General features: G+C 33.2%; 1 protein-coding gene across 1 annotated transcript in view; it reads left to right on the top strand.

Annotated features, from left to right (window-relative positions):
- The window catches only part of LOC118736935 (decaprenyl-diphosphate synthase subunit 1), a 101,261-nt gene that overhangs the window by 62,043 nt on the left and 18,342 nt on the right, over window positions 1-20,876 (top strand). Inside the window, exons 3-5 of the mRNA XM_036467089.1 lie at window positions 1,426-1,565; window positions 2,445-2,586; window positions 10,641-10,730. Of these exons, the coding sequence (XP_036322982.1) occupies window positions 1,426-1,565; window positions 2,445-2,586; window positions 10,641-10,730 (372 nt within the window). The remainder of the gene's footprint in view (window positions 1-1,425; window positions 1,566-2,444; window positions 2,587-10,640; window positions 10,731-20,876) is intronic.

The following is a 20,876-nucleotide window of genomic DNA, read 5'->3' as shown; positions in this document are numbered from 1 at the left end:
TGGGATAAAAATTCATGTGTGCACCTGTTTAAGTGGCGACGGTATACAAACGCTGCGACATAAGACGTTACCAGAATTTAGATGAGTGATTTTTTTTTTTTGAAATCGCTGCTTTGATGAAGGCGGTATGACGCTGTGGGAATTTTGCTAAATATTATATGGGAAAAATGTTATAAACACCACAAATGGATGAGTAAACTGTAAACTGAGTTTATTTTTATCTCGGTAATTTGCATTTTGGTTGGTTGCTTATTTTGTACGTATGTATGTACACCACAGCCTTCAAATCGCAGTTAAACTAAACAAAAATAGTTGTAAACATTTAAAGTTTTAAGAACAGCTGAAAAGGAGAATTAAATTGTTAACTATTAAATTTTGGTGCCTCTGACTAAAAATGGTATATTTTATTGTAGCCATTAGATTGTTTTAATACTTAGCTAAGACGCATGAGCACAATTTTTAATTAAGTATAGTGCTTATCATAACTGTATGACAGTCACAAATTCATTTTATTATTTTTTAATTTTCGTTATTTTAAAAAAAAGTAGGTATGTATTTATTTCACTATCTTTAATTTTAGTGTTTTTTTTATAGAAGTATAGTTTATTCTTTAGCAAAAACCATGTAAATCAAAGTTTCAGTGTTTGTGCAATATTAAACAAAAAATCAACAAACCTTCGTAAAAATTTCGAAATTTTAAACTAGATTTTTTAGAAAAAATTTTAGTAAATAGTTTTATAGCCCGTTAGATTTTTGTATAATAGGGTGCAAGTTTGAAGCAGCTGAGACTTGCCGTTGATTTATGGCAGTTTTTTTTTGTTGACGATGCCAGTCATTTTCTTCTATACATTTCTTTATATGGAGAAAAGGAGCAACACTTTCAGCAAACAAAAATTGCCAGAAATCAATTATTATACTAAAATTTAATGGATTTAACGGATCTTTCTAAGAATTCTAATTTGAAAGCTCGAAATTTTTACCAAGTTTTTTTTTTTTGATTTTTTTTTTTTAAATATTGCACAAACACTGAAGCTTTGACTTATATGGTTGGGCTAAAGAATAAAATATACTTTTATGAAAAATCACTAAAATTAAAAAATAATAAAATAAATAGTAAAATCTTGTCAATTTGTGAGTGTCATATAGTTACGACAAACACTATGGTACTCTTATTATTTTCGCTTTGTAGTTGTATGTACTACTCTTTGTGTAATTGATTTCCTTATAAATACATATCGCTACCTAAAGGTGAAAAGGTGCCAAGTGCTTTGTTTTAATACGAAACTATATCGATTTTGCGTCTCTCCTGAAAAATTTCAAAAAAAATGGATTTGGAACCTTTTCACCCATAGGTGACGATATACCTATGTATGTGTGTACAGTTTTTAATATTTCGATTTATTTTCCTTCTCCTCTCATACTTAGCTCCTGCGGCAGGGCACGAGTCAGTCTGAACTCGATAAAATCGCTTCGTACTACTTCGATGGCCAGGGCAAAGCGTTGCGGCCAATGGTTACTATGCTGATGGCCAGAGCGATAAACTACCACTTAAATAAGGAATCAAGGTAAGTTTTTTGCAAAATGCAATTCATAGTTTGTGTGGCATAGTAGAGCGGAACAAATTGAATGAAAATATAGTCAATTAATGTTGCTTAAATGAGAATAATAAAATAATTAAAATACGCTTCGCTTAACTGAGTACAAAATTTCATTGAAATGCACTCACGATTTTTTTTTGCAAATTCGGTTAATTTTAGAAAAAAATATCTAAATTTATTTTTGCATCGCGCCTTTTGGTTTGTAAGTGAGTTTTTGCAGCCACGTGTGGCGAACCAAACGACCCCACACACACACACACACACACATTCCGTCGTCGTTATCATCAGCAAGACGCGTCGTAAAAATTCATTAGTTTAAATGGGCGCACGGAGCGTATGAGTGATCTGTGGCAGTGGTGTTTATGCTGATGATGATGATGATGATCATGATGAACAACGTTTTCTATTTGCTTTGTTGGTAGTTTGTTTGCTTGTACCTAATACATAAACACACAAAAGCATACATTGTATGCAACATTGCGCAAATTGCACACCGAGCAATAAATCCGGCTATAATAACGTTTATTGAAGGTGGTTGTGGAAGGTTAGGCGTCCGCCGCACAGCAACGGCTTAGTTTTTATTTTGGCTCTTTGTTATCGCGCGCGCGTATTTGCTTCGATGCCCTTCTATACGCATTTTGGCCAATTGTATTTCGCGATTTCGCTTACATATACATACATATGTTGGCCTAAGCATAACGGTGCTAATTAAACCAAAAAATATTTTATTGAATTCGTTGCCGCTCATGCTTTTCCCCTTCCAGCTTCCTACTTGTAATATACATTTTGTTTTTGCAATATATCTTTTATCTTTTATTTTTAATTAATAAATTTTTTTCCTTTTAGTAATTTGCTAAACAAACAAAGATTTATTGCGCTCTTCTCCGAAATGGTCCACTCGGCAAGTCTGGTGCATGACGATGTCATCGATCAATCGGATTTTCGACGCGGCAAGCCAAGCGTGAATGCGCTGTGGAATCACAAAAAGGTGAGATGCTAATGTCAGTGATTATTTACCTATTTATTTTGCAAAAATGTAGGGTGTTTACTTTTTGCACAGCATTGTATGGACGACTGTAGTCAAGGTCATTGATCAAATAAAAGCGACGTATGTATGTATGTATGTAGTAGCGTTTGCTCATAATATAAGAAGATATGAAAAATGCATAGACTGAATGCTGAACTTATTTGCTTTGTTAGTTTAAGAAACAATTTTATTTGTTATGCGAAGGTCGAATATTTTTGTGAATAACTCCCTATTTTGAAAGAGTGTTAAGCTTTTCTAATCGCTGAGTTAGTCCAGAAAATTTTGAGTATTCAACTTAAGTACAAGGCGCCTTTAAGCAGCCTGAAGCCATGTGTCACCTATGACCCGATCTCTGAAGATTGTAGGGAAACATTTCCTTGTACATACATATGTAGTTCAGGTAGAGGATGAAATCTGGCCCTCTAATGTGGTCAATGTAGAACCATAAAATATGAACTGATACACTCCATGCTGCCAAGCTCTTCTAAGGCCGTGTGGCCACACAATGAGCCGCCCCAAGGTCGCTCATTGTGTGACCACTTAAATAGTATTTCATATGTTTTAATTTTCTGACATTTGCCGCTCAGCCGGCTTTTGCGTGTCTGCGGCCTAAGGATTTGTGGACAGATTCTGTACAGGGCCTGCTAGAGTCTTCTTGTATGTCAAGGAGAGCTCACATACTATACTGGCATAAATTAGAGCGATCTTTCAACTGTTCTAACTACTTCATGAATCGCCTTTTGAGTAAATCGTCCTTGTGGATATGCATGCTGTGCCTGAGACATGCAATCATCGTCGTTTGCGTGTAAAGAACCGTCTCGAAAGTATTGCGAACAAAGAAAGTTAAACAGATTGGACGTGAAAAGTTGGCTTAGATGTGCTCCAAGTTTTAGGATGAAAACTATATTCACTAGTTCGCACGCACTGATAGGCTGGAGTAGTCCTTAGTCAATAATCTGTTCTGTATGGTTATATCCTCGACAATCTCCCAAGTCTCACAGTGGCTCATCATGGTGATTTTTACTTCGCTTAATGCCGTAATTAACAAAATGCCCAAAAAAAGCACTGAAAACGAGAAACTAAAAACGGACATTATAATTTATTTATTTTTTTTTTAATTAAATATCGATGTATTGATAAAGAAAAGTGATTCAGTCTAAAATCGAGAGATTTTGTAATAAAAATGTTAGCTTTTAATTATTTAGTAACATCACGAATTTGTAGGATATATTTTCTCGAGATTTTTACTCCAAAAAAAATTTTACAAAAGCTTCGCTAAATTTTAGTACGATAAAGCGCAAGTTATAAGTAGCTAGGATTTCCCGTTAATTTTTTTTTTGTCGACGGTGCTACGCATTTTTTCATAAAAATTTAGTATGTTAGACAATTTCATGATAGGGAAGAAAATGTGCACTTGCAAAGTGCATCATACTAAATTTTAATGAGCTACAAAACTACAACGAAATTTTTTCCTTAATGTTTTGATTATAAAGTTTCAAATTTTGGTGAAAATTTGCAGAATTAATTCTCATAGTTTTTGCAAAGTCGATTTATATGGTTTTTGTTAGGGAAAGAGCTTTGCTTAAAAAAAAAATAATAAATATTAAATAAACAAAAGTAAAATAGCCGAACCTTGCTAAAATGCAGAATCCTAATTTATATTTTGGTCACTGTATGTGTTCCTCTATTCGAAACACAGGTATTCAGACTGGTTCATAGGCATGCCATTTTAATGAGCTGATACTCCAATAGCAATGATTTTCAGCGAGTTCTTTTGAAAGAATACAAACAAATGTCCTACAACTATTTTATATCTTCACATTCATCAACCCAGAATTCTGTTAAACAATCATCAAATCGAATGAATTAACTCGTTCTAAGTATATACATACTACATACATATACATTTGGGCGGGTCAATATTTTTTGACTATGGACGTTTATCATAGGAGGATTATACGTGTAATTCTAAGCAAATTTGCCGAAGAAACCATAGGTCTGAAATCAATATGGAGTTTGCCAAATAGCGAAAATAAGTTTCGATGATATTGTGAAACTTTTCACTGTTGCGCCCTCTAGTGGAAGTTTTATGAAAAAGATAAGTGCAAAACCAAATTCCTCATACAAAAAAAAAACCGTATAGCATGTTTTTATATAAAATTTACCATTTCAATTTTACAGCAAAATGCTAAGAAATCTATTTTCGCAATTTGACAAACTCCAAGTTGATTTTATACTAGGGAGGTCCAAAAAGAGTAAATTTTAATGCTCTTCAGCCCCTAGGACTGATCTCTAGCGAAAAAAAACTATACCCCATTTTTTTATATTGAAATCGAAAAAATTATTAAAGCGCTCGGTTTCCATGTATTTTATATGGAAAAAAGCAACCTTTCGTTGAAATGGTATACAATTCTTGAAAATGAATATCTTTCGATCGGAAGGCTCAGCTTCTCTTTAGCAAACTTTCAATAGTAATACTCAATTGTTTGTTTAACCATTTTTTAATACTATAAATTTTTTATAGGTTCCCTCATTGCATTTTTGGGGGTTTTTGGGATTTTTTGGCGGAACTAAAAATTGTAGTTACTATGAAAAAATAGTTAAGTAAACAATTGGGTATTATTGTTGGGAATCTTCTGCAGAGAAAAGAGAGCTTTCTGATCGAAAAATATTGATTTTTGACGACTCTAAAAATTGTTTTTTCCCATATAAAATGGATGGAACACTTTGAATGCTTTGAGCGAACTCTAAATATTTTTTGATAAAAAAAAAAAAATTGGGGTATATTTTTTGGTATAGAAGAATCCTAGGGGGTTAGAGCAATCAAATTCCGACCTTATTTTTTCACATGAAAATTTGGTACAACCCTATTTTAGACCCATGGCTTTTTCGGCAAATTTTCTTGGAATTATACGTAGATTCCTTCTGTGGTATACGCGCATAGTCGAAAAAATCTCCCTTACAAATTGGCCCGCCCTAATATACATAGACATATATATTCACACAACCTGCACGATTTTGCGGTGTTGCGCTGAAAAGCCACAAGAAACAACTGCATTAGTTAGATTCAACAACTATAACATATAAATTAAGAAACAATTAAATTTCGATTGCCTTACAATTGTTCTGACACTTTCGATAACTGCTGTTAATCAAAATGCTATTATTCACCTAAATAATTGTTTAATACTCCATAATTGCAGTCACTTTGCAACCCAGCAATTTTTCTAAATCGTAATTTACTTTGGACTTGTTTTGGTTATTTGCTCTGCGTCGCTTTTGGTTGTGACATCAAAATTTGCCAAGTGTCATGGTATTGACCGCCTGAAAATCAACGCTAAAATGGCAAAACACGTTGGCGCTGCGGTTGGCTTGCCGCCCGACTGGCTACCAGGCAGTTTTATATACAAACAATGTATAATACATATATGTATACATTAGTAGATCACATTTAAAACGTTTAATAAACATTTAAGCGCTTTAGTTTCGCATGCCAGTAGCAGTGCTTAAATTAACCGATCTTTGCAAGATTTGTCCATTTAACCATTTTCGGTTAGCAAAAATTTCCTAATCGCTCGTTGAAGGTCCCTGCCCGAGCCGGGCCACACCGATATGGGAAATGAGAACAAGTTTACACTAAATACCACCACCGCCACCTTGCAGTGCCAATTGCCGCCTCACATCAGTCATGCATGCACCCCTCCCTGCCTTCCTCCTCTCTGTTATTCGAGCCGAGTGTTGCAATTGGCCGCAATGCGCCGTCGATTTATGTGTCCATAAGTGGGTTGCTGTGGAATAATTGTACTCATTTTTGTCTCGCGATTTGTCTTTTTTTTGCCACCAGTAGTTGCATGCAACAACAGCCAATGCCATGCATTACCACTGCCGTTATTGCTTCTATGTATGTATGTGGTGTTTGTTGTGGTTGCAGTTTGCGCGTGCGCAATTCAAGCAAGCATGCAGTTAGTTAGTTTAGCCGCCTAAAAACGGGTTCGTGTTCGGTTTCGCTTTCATGTTCATGCTCGCTTGATATTACTCAAATGCTGATAGTAGTGGAGTTTATGTATAAAATAAAAAAAAAAATTTAAAAAAAAAAATCCTCATGTCAGTGCAATTGCGAGCGATTACGAAATTTGGTAATGCATGGTGTGTGCTAGTGGCATTCGATATTGATCTCATGTGCAGGTTGCACATCAAACGGAGGGTGTGTTTATGGTCGTAAACTTGCCCCAGCTTGGTGAGTTGAAAAGTTGACCACCTTGTTGGCACATTGCGGCGCTTGCTGTTAGGTAATTTTTAATGAATATTTACAAGGATTTTCTTGCCATGCGGAAGATATGTAGCTTCCAACAGAGTACCAAATAAATTAATAAATTGAAAATGCATGCTGTTTTAAGTTGGAATAAAATGCATTTTACACACTACAAAGGAATTGTACATAGTTTGTCGAGTTAGCTGGCATATTAAATATTCAAATAAGTAATACCCAAAGGATACAAGATGAAAAATTAGTTAGAAACTGCTCTGGTCTTGCACTAAATATGTAGTTATTATCGTACTGGTTATAACATCGTTCTCGCTCAAACAGTAGCTTTGTTTTCTTTAATGCCGTATTCTGAGGTATACAGCACCCTATTGGATATATATACATACAGTATCGATCATATCTATAGCACGCCATTTCAAAGTGATATTGTGTGCCACTTATGTTTATTTATTTATTTTTAAGAATTTTCAATTAAAATACAGTTCTTTCTCTAACAAACCCCATATAAACTCAAGTTTAACAATTTGTAGAAAACTTCAAAAAAGTGCAACAAATTTTCACCTAAGTTTCAAACTTTTTTCTCGGAAGTGTTAGAATTTTTTCGAGTACACAGTTGTTTAGCCCCTTCAATTTTAGTCTGATAATGTGCAAATGTCAAGTGGCTACGAATTACCGTTAATTTTTTAGAATTTTTTTTTCTTCGCATTGGCTTCCATATAATGAATAAACTCCATTTATTTGTATATGGAAGAAATGTGCAACACCTTTGGCGAAAAAAATTCTAAAAAATCAACGGTAACTTTTAGCAACTTGAAACTTGCACATTATCAGACTAAAATTGGTTGGGCTATAAAACTGTGTATTCAGAAAAATTCAAACACTTCTGAGAAAAAAGTTTGAAATTTAGGTGAAAATTTGTTGCACTTTTTTGAAGTTTTCTACAAATTGTTAAACTTGTTTTTATATGGGGTTTGTTAGAGAAAGAACTGTATTTTAATTGAAAATTCTCAAAAATAAATAAATAAACATAAGTTGTACACAATATCACTTTGAAATGGCGTGCTATAGATATGACCGATACTGTATGTATGTATGTGGGATTCAACAGTTATCCAAATATAGTCAATTTTATATGCAAAATAAAGACACCTACGAAAATTTCGAAATAAAAAAAATTGGGGATCGCTGGCATGGTTTGATTTTTTTTTTTAAATCACAAAAATTAGACAACATTGATATGAATAAGTTTAAATTCATACAGTTATAACTGGTCAAAGTTAGAACCTGGTAAAATTTTTGGGATTTAAAAAAAATTAAATTTTTATGGGATGATAGCAACCTCTATTTGCTTAAAATTTTGAAATTTTCATGGTTGTCTTCATTTGGTACGTAGAATTTTTTGTATTTTGAAGAACGTCTTTAATATCTTTCCGGCATTCCTTGTTTTAGACAAATTGTGTGGTGTCCTGGTCCACACCTAAATTGTACTGTTTTTGAATAAAGGTTAATGCAGACACCCATTTAATTTTTGGCATATTTTTGCTATGGAAAAAAGGGCAAGCTTTCTGTTAAAATGTTGAACAATGTCTGAATTCAGTCTGGGTCTCCGAAATGTGAACAATGCATCTAACTGTCATGTGGTTAACTCATCCCCATTACCTCGGTTCATGTTTTTCCGTTTTATTCGGCTTAATTTTTTAAATTTATTCGGTTTCATTTACTTTTTATTAAAGTTCTCTTTTTTACACTTCTCTCCTCTCCGTTCTCTTAAGGGTATATATTATTTTATTTCCATTTCATTTCGTTCCACTTCATTCGCCTCTTTGTTTTCTTTAAACTTTTCATACTATTTTGAATTTCGTTCCGTTTCATTTCATTTCTTTTTGTTTCAGTTAATTTCATTGCATTCTTTCATCTTATACTTTTCGATCGCCTTCGATATCATTTCATGCTACACTTTATTTATTTTATAATTTCCTTCGCATACCATGCCATCCCATTGCAATTCATCTCCATTCCATTTTAATTATTTTATTTCATTTTTTTATATTGTATTTAATTTAATTGAAATTAATTTAATTGAAGTTAATTTAATTTAATTGAAAATAATGTAATTCCATTCCTTTATATTTCAGTTTCATTCCGAGCTACATCATTTAATTTTATTTAACTCCGCTTCTTTGCGTTCAGTTTCATCTCATTTCGTTCCATTTCATTTAATTTCGTGCCATTTCATTTAATTTCGTTCCATTTCGTTTAATTTCGTTCCATTTCATTCCGTTTCGTTCCATTTCATTTAATTTCGTGCCATTTCATTTAATTTCGTTCCATTTCATTCCGTTTCGTTCCATTTCATTTCATTTAGTTTCTTTACGGCGACGAAAGATTGATACTCTAATCTAACTAGCTTTAGTAAAATTTTTTTATATATCACAAACAATTACATGTCAACACTAGCCCATGCTAAATAATATCGCCCATCCACTTTCAAAAACATAAACTCGAATGTATTCCGCAATTTTAAAATCAAACAAAAAGTCAAATGAATTTTGAACTTAGATTCGATACAGTTATATATAAAAAAAAAACATAAAAATATCTATTAAGTGCAAAATGTTAAACGAAAACGCAAAAAAAAGCAACAAAGGGACAAAAACATTTTCAAATGACGGTAAGTTTACACTTTGCATGGAAAAATCGCAAAATTACGCAATGCGTGTAAATGACCAAACCGATCGAATTAGGTACGAGCAGACAAGGTGCGACAGCGGTAGCTGAATGGTTGACAAGCAGCAGACAGCAGACAGCAGTCAACAGAGGTGTTCAACTCGCTTGCTAATCATTGACATGAGTTAGTGCACGTACGTCGTACGTATATACCGTACATAGACATATGCATATATGCATGTACGTAAAGAAGTTATTTAAGTAATTAGTTACAAATTTGTGGTATTTTGAAGCCAAGAAGTTATGAAGAATTTAAATTAACTAATATTGCAGTAATAGTTTTGTGTAGTTTCCCTGCAGGAAATTTAATTAATTTGGAAGTAGTTTATAAACTACCTTATTTTCAATGCTGACTAATTGAAATTCTCACTATTTTACCAGCAACGAACTCATTTATTTAACATGGCGAAGCCCTCAATTGACTTTTCCTGCATATATTTTCAACTACTTTAAAATGCATTTGGTTTAAACAACTTCAAAGTCAGTCAGATAAGATAATTATTGCATCAAAGTAAATAAACAGTATGTATGCGTATATGAGTAGTCGCAGTAACACCGATGACTGGTGCCTTCACTACCCGTTGGCCTGTCTACTAGCCTGCTAAGTAAATAGTTTCCAGAAATCACAATTCTTACCACAAAATTGTTTTGCTGCATGCACATACTTACGTACATATGTATGTATTTGGTACTTGAAAAAAAAAAATGAAACGAATAAGGTATTTTAAGTTGTTGTTATGTTAAAAAGGGTGCTTCTAGACCAGAGAACTTTACACTTTTCTACCGTTTTATTAAAATATACAGTAATTGATTTATGATTTACTGTGATGACTAGCAAAATAAAATTGTATTCATCATTTAGTCAATTATTTACGGAAGTTATTCAGGTCGTGCTAAATGTAAAGTACTTCAGATTTTCAATAGCATCCATCACTCGTCGATTATGAATGAGTGAATGCATATGAAAAAAAAGAATAATTTAAATTTTTTGATTTGTTATTTTTGTTTTGTGATTTTACAGGTTACAATGGCTGGTGATTATATTCTCTCAATTGCATCGATTATGATTGCGCGTCTGAAGAGCGACGATGTGACGATTGTTCTAAGTAAGGTGAGTGCGAAAAAATAAACAAACGAAAAAAAAATGATAATCAATAGTACGATTCCGTCTCAAGAAAACACTTCAACAGCGCACTCATAACGTGTCTCACTTGAGATGCTGTCGAATGGTATCATCTAGTTGCAAATAACTTGTGTGCTTTGATATATTCCATGAAAAATATTTATTTGTTTAGATTTTTATTTACATTCATATTTGCAAGCACACACGTCTATCTTTTTTCTCAGCAACTTAGAAATTAGTGTCTCGAGTTTGCTGACGAATCGCGAGAAATATTTTAGAAAATCCCCCAGGCTTATTTGTTTAGCCTTTGTTATCTAAATGTTTATGGTGCCTAAATCGCAGGTGCTAATTAAATTTGGTACAGTTTTCTTGGAAATGAGTTGTTTTTTTTTTGTCTTAAAATAGTGCCTTTTCTCTTGCATCTCCTACGATATTTTATTGCCTAATTTGCTTGCGAAATTTTTAATACCGTTTTGGACTATAAATTATACCCCTGGAATAAGTGATTAGATGTGTTGTAGGTGGAATCCCCATTCGATGACTGCAGTTGAAATTTAGCAATCGCTACGGTGAATAATACTGAATTGTTAAAATAATAAGTATTAGTAAAAGCAAGGATTATTGCGTTTAGAAAGTAAAATATAAAAATGTGAATATCTCGAAAAAAGTACCAACTACAATTTTCATCTCGATGGATTTTTAACCTACAAATGATGTAGAAAAAGGCTAAGAAAGCCGATTTTAGGCACACATTTATAAATCTTAAGACTGGTTTCAAGACCACCGTGCATTAGTGAACTATTTTGCCATTTGGAGAAAACAAAAGGCTGTTAACAATTTATTTTCGGCACTTTTCAGCAGATGAATTAAGATATTGAGAACTTTCAGGTTTCCAATTGAAATTAAGATAATTTGGTAACATTTTTCAAATATAGCCACTGTTTTTCTTTAAAGGAAATATTTAAAAAAAAATCAGCATTCAAAGTTTTTTAAAAGAAGTTGGTCTACTTCCTTTTCGCATGTTTCACACTAAGAAAGAAAGTCCTTCACAATTTGGGGAATAATTTCTTCGAGGCCCTATACAGCTTAGGCACCGCCTCACTGGAAAGGCTGTCTCGATTTGTTAAAAGATCGGGATTATTTAAAGTCATATATGGCTAGGTTTTTAGAGAAATTTGCCTGTCTGAACCGCTGTGATCATCGACTTTTGGCATGAGAACCCTGCCAAATCCAGCCTTACCTAACTAAAAAACTAAAAGTGATTTATGCTTGGTGCCACATTTTCCACTTATGAGAATTTGTTGTTGTAACAGCATACAAAATGTTGCCTTGACCATTTATAAATCTGGATCGTTGCGGTTACATATGTACATATATAAGTCCGACTGGAATTTGTGAGAAGTAAAGCCATATGGTGTGTTGGTCTCTTTACAACTTCTTAACCGAAACTTTATATAGTATATGCGTTAACTTGGCACTCAAATTGACCTTCACAAAAAAATACGCATTGGTGTAGGTTGTTAAAATACTTAATCATTTAGGCTGTTAAGATACTTCATCATTAATCTTCCATTCATTCCCTGTTGCACTTAAGAAGCATTTCAAAAGTTACATATGCTCCATACATACATATATGTCCATAATTGAGCGCAGTTAATTGCGCGCAGCTTCCTTTCAAGATTGCCGATAAGAAACTGAAAATTCTACAAAATGCGTTCCTTGTAATTTCCAAAGAATATATGTATGTACATTCACGCTTAATTTTACACCATTTTTTTATGGTTTTCATTGTAATTGCATTATCAATTTTTTGTGCATACTGAAATCCTACAACGACACCAACAAATCGGTTTTTCTGTCCCAAAGATAGTAATCCAAAAACCTGAAATGCAGACTGCTTCCGCATTGCTGAATTCTAGTTACCTCTTCTGCTTCCCATCTTCTTCTTAAGCTGCAGTAATTGTGTCGTAAAAAATGTCGATAATGCAACACCAAAAAGGCGAAAGTAAAAAGTGGTTCTTACTCCGACAATCCTTTGTCTTGTCTTGTCTTGTCTACCGCGCTATTCTTGTGCATTTTGTGTGTGCGCATGAATAAGCATAAATTTAAAATATTTACAAGATTCCAGTTATACAAGTAGAAGCGAGTAAAAAATTGTTTTTAAATTTTTGTTTTTTGTTTTTTTTTGTTCGCCTTTTAAAGGGCAGATGGAAGTTGCCTCGTATTTAGAACGCTCAAAAGAAGCTTGTTGAACTGTAATGGCATTGTTGGAGGTCAATCGTCGGCTACCGGTCAGAGAGCCACTTGGCCAGTCTTCAATTAGTTTTCCAAGGGAAAAGCTTTTATAATTTTGAGTATAACGAAAGCCAATTCGTTGCATTTTAAATCCATTGAATACATTTCGACGTTACCGTAACTTGCATTCTTGCAAATTCAGATATTTAAAGAGAATTGCATAGTTACGAAAAATAAAAATACTAGTTTTAGTTAAATTACACGATTTTTTGCTTTTAAATTTTGTCATAAATCTTGAGTAATTAATCTTTGTGTAAATAGCATAAAATGCATAGTGAATGGCGACTGATACGAATTCGTTTCGTATGATACTGAGTCGATTGTTGTACCATAAAATAAAGCAGTAAACTCTGTTTAAAGTATCTATAAAGAACTTTAAAGTACAAACAATAATTAAACGAATTCTTGTAAACACAATACAGACATGTACATTAGACTGCATCACTCCCCATACAAAAAAACTCGGTAGTATTTTTCCATTGAAATTATAAAATCTATTATATTTTATGACGTCCGCCCAAAATTTCAAAAAATATTAAGATTTAAGTGAACTGGACCGATTTGAAAATACCTCCATAGATATAGATTTTTTTTTAAAATTCCCATAAATGACAAAACGGTTTAAGCTTAAAATCTTTGTACAAAAATATTAAAAAAAAAAAATTGAACGGAATCGTAATATGGATACTTTTGATGCTGTTTTTTTTAACTTTATTCAAAGATTGGTATAAGAAAAACTTGAATAACTGAACCTAAACTCTTCCGATTTAGACTCGTGGGGTATCATTGAAAAGGTATTTTCTCCCCTTTTTATTTCTTTGCTAATAAACTCATTCAAAGGATAAAAGAGAAAGGTAGGATGAACGAACATCATTCAAAGTTGAATTAAGATGTGCTGGTATTTGAACAAAAAAAAAGTTGGGACACGAATGACTTTTTTTGCACATAAATAAAAGTAGCGAGAAAATACCGAGATCCCATTAGTCTAAATCAGAATAGTTTTGGCCAAGTTATTTAAGTTTTTCGAAAATCAATCTTTGAAAAAAGTAAAAAAACAGCATCAAAAATCTCGTTATTACGATTCCGTTGAAAAGATTTTTAAATATTTTCATGCAGATTTGTTAAGCCTAATTTGTTTTGTCATCTGAGGGGACTTTGTTCAAAGAGTTATTTAAGAAACTATTTTTATTCATAAAAAACTAAATTTTTGGAGGTATTTTCAAATCGGTCCACTCGCTTAACTCTTAATATTTTCCCCAAATATTTTGGTGGACGTGTTAAAATATAGCAAGTTTTGTAATCCCGGCGGAAAACCGCAACTTTTTTTGGTGATGCAGTCTAATGTACATACATACGTATTGGTTAAGGCCTTCATGGTATAATATTGGAAAATAAATAATGTAAAGTAATTTAACTATAAAAAGATGCATGAATGCTAATTAAGACATATTTTTTAATGTGGTTTTTAAATAACAACACAATTAAAATTAAAAGAGTTAAAAAAGCTAAAATACTTCCAAACACGAAACAGCGACTTATGTTCATATCGTTACTTTAATTTACAAAGGTCCTAACTAACACTTTGTTCTCGAAACTGCGTTGTTTACAGATTTTGGTAGAATATATCTGTGGTCGCAAACAATAACCGCCTAAGTCGACTTATGAAAGAATGGAGTTATATATGGAGTTATATTATTGAACCCCTATTCCATGCAGACGTGAAATCCCCATCTCGCCAGCTATTTAGGCCACTTAAAAAGTTATAGGCAAACATACTTTGGGTTTCCCCATAAGGCTAACATTACAATCCAGTTTTTTTAAACGCGGTTTCTCGAATTCAGGTTTTTAGACTTAGGCCCTTATTGCTTATGACCACGAATATTAAAATACACCTTCTCTAAAAATTTTAAAGTGTTAGTATCAAATACAAGGGAGTCAGTTCCCTTTTATAAAGGCCTGTCTGTTGTTTTTGATTTACTTTTTAAAATGTTTTTTTGCTTCTTTTGTAAAATAGAAAATTTGCTGGTTAGGGCTTTTGTGAATTAAGTTAACGATATATAGATGAATACTTTTGTACATGTATACATTTGTACATTAGCGTGGTCCAAAAAAGCATGTGAAAAAATAAAGTCGGTATTTCAATGCCCTCACCCCCTAGGATTGTTCTATACTGAAAAAACAGCGGTGTAGTTTTTTTTTGAAATATAAAAATATTTACAGGTCGCTCAATGCGCGCAAAATTTTCCATGTTTTCGTTGAAATGGTATAGAATTCTTGAAAAACAATATCTTTCGATCGGAAAACTTTTTTTCTTCAGGAGACTGCCCATAATATTACCCAATTGTTTATTGTTTCATTATTTAATATTGGCGATTTTTTTTTTGGGTAAAAATAGTTTATAAATGAAACTAGTTAAATAAACAATTAAGTATTGTTATTGGAAGTCTCATGATGAGAAACTATATTTCCCGAATTAAAAATATCGATTTTCAAGAATTCTATACCATTTCTACGAAAACTTTTTGACGCTATAAAATATATCGAAAACTTTGAGTGCTTTGAGCGATTTTGAACATTTTTTGATTTCAAACTAAAAAACAAGTTATAGTTTTTTCGATATAGAACAATCCTAGGGGGTGAGAGCATTAAAATGCCGACTTTACTTTTTTTGGATCACAAAATAATAACTCCGAATTAAAGAATTGATCCGGATTAATGCTAGTCATCTGTCTATCCTATTGGTAAGGTGATTTAAGGTTTCGAAGCCATACTTATAGCACAACTATCGCCATATAACTTGCGAAACGGGCTATTGTCCGCCTTGAGTTAATAGTTTTCTGCATTCGTCCACAATTTTCGAGTTGAAGTAGTTGGATTTTCAGAACTTTTTTACTGTGCATTCATCACAAATGTAACAATCAATCAAATCAATCTCTCTCTCTTTGACTGCAGAGTAAATAATAGAATAATGCTTAAACAAAAATCAGCCTTCAAATATCTCGTATAAAATGTTGAAACACTCAATAAGACTAAAGTAAATTTTCAACAACAAACTATTTGGGGAGTAAATATGTATCTAAGCTCCCAATATGAAACAAATTTTCGTCAACCTAGCACAAAATTCGGTAGCCGCTTCTTATGTAACCCAGCAGAAAACTGTAATTGTTTCTTGTGTGTACAACTGAACATTTCTGGACTAGTTTAGGGTTACTTGAGGACCATTTCGGATCGAGCTCGGCATCATTGCGGAACTAGTTCTCGATTGTTTGAGGGTCATCTTCCGACTAGTTCTGGACCATTCCAAGCCTAGTTCAGGAACATTTCGGGACTAGTTGAACCACTTCAGGAAAATGTTGGGACTAGCTCGGGGTAGTTCGAAACTGGTTACGAAATGAACTATTCCCAAAATGGTTGAAATAAAATAAATTTTTAATTTCTAACCTAACCTATTAATGTTTGTAACGAGATCGTTACGTATTTTTACGTAGATGATAATTCTTATGAAGGGTTTTAAAAAATTTCAGTGTCCGTCCCTGCTGTGTTTTACTTTAGAGTGGAAAGTAAACATACTTATATAAATTATGTAGTAAAAATTAGCCGCAAGTCTAGGCAATCTCAGGAGAAAAGTGCATTTAACCTTTGTGGTAGATAACATTGGATAAAAAAATAAATTTCTTGCGACCCCCTATGTAGAAAAATTTTAAGTACGACGTTTTGTAGCCCATTAAATTTTAGTGTAAAAATGTGCAAGTTTCAAGTTACTAAAAATTTGCGTTAGTTTTTTGTACTTGTTTTTGCCGACAGTCGGCGGCCGCTGTGGTGTAGTGGTAAGCAGTGCGTGCTTCCACTTCGCAGCGCCTGGGTTCAAGCCCTGATCAAAGCAACATCGAAAAAAAAAAATATTAGAAAAAAGGTTTTTTCTTAACAGCGTTCTCTCCTCGGCAGGCAATGGCAAACCTCCGAGTGTATTTCTGCCATGAAAAACAGCTTCTCATAAAAAATACAATCGCCGTTCGGAGTCGGCGTAAAACTGTAGGGCGCTCCCCTTTGTGTGACAACATCAAGGCGCACGCCACAAATCGGAGGAGAAACCCGGCCAAAACACCAACATATGTGTAAGCGCCAACCTATTATTATTATTATTTTGCCGACAGTATCACGCACACACACATCACAGTTTTTCTATACAAAGTACGCTCGACAATTTGGTTTTTTTTTTATATGGAAGACACTATCAACAGAAAAATTTCCAAAAATCAAATCAATTTTTTAGTAACTTGAAACTTGCACTTTGTTATTTCAAAATTTAGTGGGCTACAAAATTTCGTACTCAAATTTTTATAAAAAAATCAGATTAGAAAGTAGCAAACCTGTATACGGTTTTATTGAATTTTCCTGGGTTTTGCAAAATGTTTGGAAATAAACGACGGATTTTTATTTGTTATCCTCTTTAGATCAAATATAGATCATCAAATATTTTGGGCCGCCAAAATCGGCTAAATCTACTTGTGTGAGACTTTTTCACAACAAATTTCAAGGGTACCTGGTATTTGTGCCTGTTTTTTTCTTACTTGAATAGTTCAGAGGCTGTAACTCCAATCAAACCATGAAAGATTTTTCATTCAACAAAATTTATAGCAGTCCATTAATGGTGTGAAATTTCCGAATTGTCTAATAATTCCCGCTTTAATTTATTTATCAAACACGTAGATATGAGACAATGTATTTCTAGTCCCAGTTAATATATGTATGTACACATACATACATATTACACAAGGCGAAAATACCACACGCTTCCACAGATAGCAAGAGCGAAAGAAAACATCTCATTTGATATACATAAGTACATATGATGAATACGAAGTTGCAATATTTACATAAGTACATATGTACGTATGAATACATATGTATGTATGCATAAATATACGCGCATATCAAAATCGGAATTAAAATAATATTCGAAATATAATAGACGCCAAATTTGCAAACTAAAATCAAACTATTTTTTATTATTTATATATGTATGTACATAAAAGCGCTTGTTTGTGTATGTATTCCCAGTGGGAAAATGAGAATGCATTGCTTTTTTTTTTTAACCAAGAAAAGCTTAACTACGGTTGAACGAAAAGATGCATCGCAATGTAAGCGAGCGAATGATGGGAAGTTTTGAAATCACAAACAAAACAAAAAGTTTGAAAACTAACTCAAGTATGTTTTTTTTCACGTTATCTCAACAGCTGCTGTAGCTGGATGGATGCGTGTTCGAATGTCGTGTTATATATATATATAGAGTTTTTTTTTTTACATTCTATTTATAGTTTCGTAAAGCGACAAGCGACACATTACCTTCGTATGACATTGCTGTGGAGAAATTCTTGCATCTTTTCGTGCGTAGGTTATATAGGGGTTACTTTTTCCCACTGGGTTGTTTAATCAAAATGCAAGCATTTCTACATGCATACATATGCATCTATATTTATTTTCATTGTTTGTTTAAAATATATATTGAAAATCCCATCAAATTTGAATGACACTCAGCCGCTATGAATTTTGCATGTTTACACAATTTACGAATGTAAACAAATGAAATGAAATGAAATTAAATCGTATAGATATATTGGTGGCATTGTGCTGTGGCTGCACATTGGCCCAATTGCTCTGCAATATGCTAAAGGGGTCGACTTTATATGGGCCCCTACTGACTGGCTACATACATACATCAATTGAAGAGCGCCTCATTCAACCCATTTGTTAAAACAAGTATGTACATCAAAAAACAAATGTACCTAAAATAAATAGTGCCATGTAAATACCTACATAGTTTACTCAATGAGTAGCCCTTGTTACCGCTGCACTGTGGGTAGTATACTAGTAAATAGGTGACTCCACAGTTGTATGCTGCCCGCATTTGACCACAAATTCCAATTTCAAATTTATGCTTCTAAAATTGTTTCTGTATTTATTTTACCTTTTGTTCGCTAATATACACTTTGTTCATTTGTTGCGCATTTAGTTGAATATGTATTTCTTCTTGTAGTTGGTGTTGTTTTTTACACACTCATTGGCTCATTGGCTCATTGGCTCATTGGTTGCTTGCTTGTTGTCGCATTAGTATTTAGTTGCTGTGACTACTTTTGTTGGAATGCCAACTTTTAGTGCATAGGGTGTGGCAAAATTTCAATTTACATATTAACCTTAAAAGGCCCCCATCTATGTATGTATGTATGCATGTGTGTGGCTGTGTATTGCACCAATGCGGTAAAGCTCATCTCATCAGGACGCATAAACTTAGCGTGTCACAGAAGTGGTTGCTCACTAATTTATTGCATAATTTTTCGTAAGCTATGCTCATTTTGAGCGCATATCTTCACTGGCTCTTCGCTCGCAATTCATGGGTATTGTTTGTTTCCGCATATTTACATAAACTTTTTGGCAACTAAATATGAAGCGCCATCGATTTGGTAAAGCTGCATATTTATCCGCTGAGTTTAGTTGCGTTCGCTGAAAGGGTTTTTGTGGAAAAGTAAACAAAGAAGTTCATTTAAATTTTTATTATTATAATGTTTTACAAAAAAAAAAAAAAAAAAAAAAAAACGTTCGCTTATCTGAAAATCAAGGTTCGATGAATTACAAAATCTTTGTTTACGCTTAGTTTATGTTCAATGAAGTAGGCAAGAAGAGTTTCCAAACTTATTATAGTGGATTCTTGATATAACAAAGTTGAAGGGATTCAACAAATGCTTCGTTATATTGATAGTTTAGCTATATATAGAATATCAGAACCTCGATACAACAAAAAATGCAAAATTTTGGAAAAATCGTTATATGCATAGGTTAGTGTATTTTTTTTTAATAAAGGGACTCTAACCGTTAACATATTGAGAATTCGTTAATTAGAGGCTTTTAAGTCGACACTTTGTTATATATGGCGAAATTTTGTACGGAAAATTTTATAACAACGATGTTTTTTCAGGGGACTCAGCAATTTTTCTTTTATATGCAGGATTAATTTTTATCAAAGTTCGTTTAATCGAGGTTTCACTGTACATAGTAAAACCACCACTTAAAAGCTGCGTGTCCACAATCAACATCGTCAGTAGCAAGAAAGAAAAGATGTGTAAACCTTAAACTCCCGTAAGCAGGACAGTGAGAAGCAGATGCTTCCTATCTAAGCTGCTATTATATGGGCCAGAAGTGATGGTGAGTCTTACCGCTTGAGCTCCACCAGTATCGAAATGTGCGCCTTATTTAACTTTTAAGAGTTGCTTAGACTAGGAAAATTCAGCCACTTTGCTCTCTAAGGTTTTTTCAAACGCTCGCTAAGCTGCCCAGAGACCCATCTTTCTAGCAGCAGACCAAATGTGGCGACAGCTTTCCAGTGTGCCTTGTCTTGTCAGTTTATCGGTGGAACCCATATAAGCTTCATTGCGAAAATATTATGCTGCGATCCAAAGGGGTATCAGGCACTGCCGACAATATCCGAGCGTATTATCAAATACCCAAGGGCCTTAAGTGTCGCATGGCTATCGATATACAGCTGCGGTCAATAAGATAGAAGCAAAATTAAAAATGATATAGTAGTTGTTTATTTATTTATTTTAGATAATAAAATAACATAAACCACATAAATAAAGGTTTCAAGGTGTGCACAAAGTCCAGTAAAATTATTTAAACTTCAAAAAAATTTCACAAAAATTTCAAACATTTTATTCAGAATTTTTAGAAAATTCTTGAGTATGCAGCTTTTAGCACATTAAATTTTAGCACAATAAAGTGAAAGCTTATAGTCACTAAAAATTATCGTTAATTTTTTTCCTAAAAATTCTGAATAAAAAGTTT

The sequence above is a fragment of the Rhagoletis pomonella genome, unplaced genomic scaffold, assembly GCF_013731165.1.
Source record: "Rhagoletis pomonella isolate Grant_MI unplaced genomic scaffold, Rhpom_1.0 Rhpom_scaffold_00004, whole genome shotgun sequence".
NCBI classification, from domain to species: Eukaryota; Metazoa; Arthropoda; class Insecta; order Diptera; family Tephritidae; genus Rhagoletis; species Rhagoletis pomonella.
The sequence above is the reverse complement of the archived record's forward strand: the minus strand, read 5'-3'. Positions and strand labels throughout refer to the sequence as shown.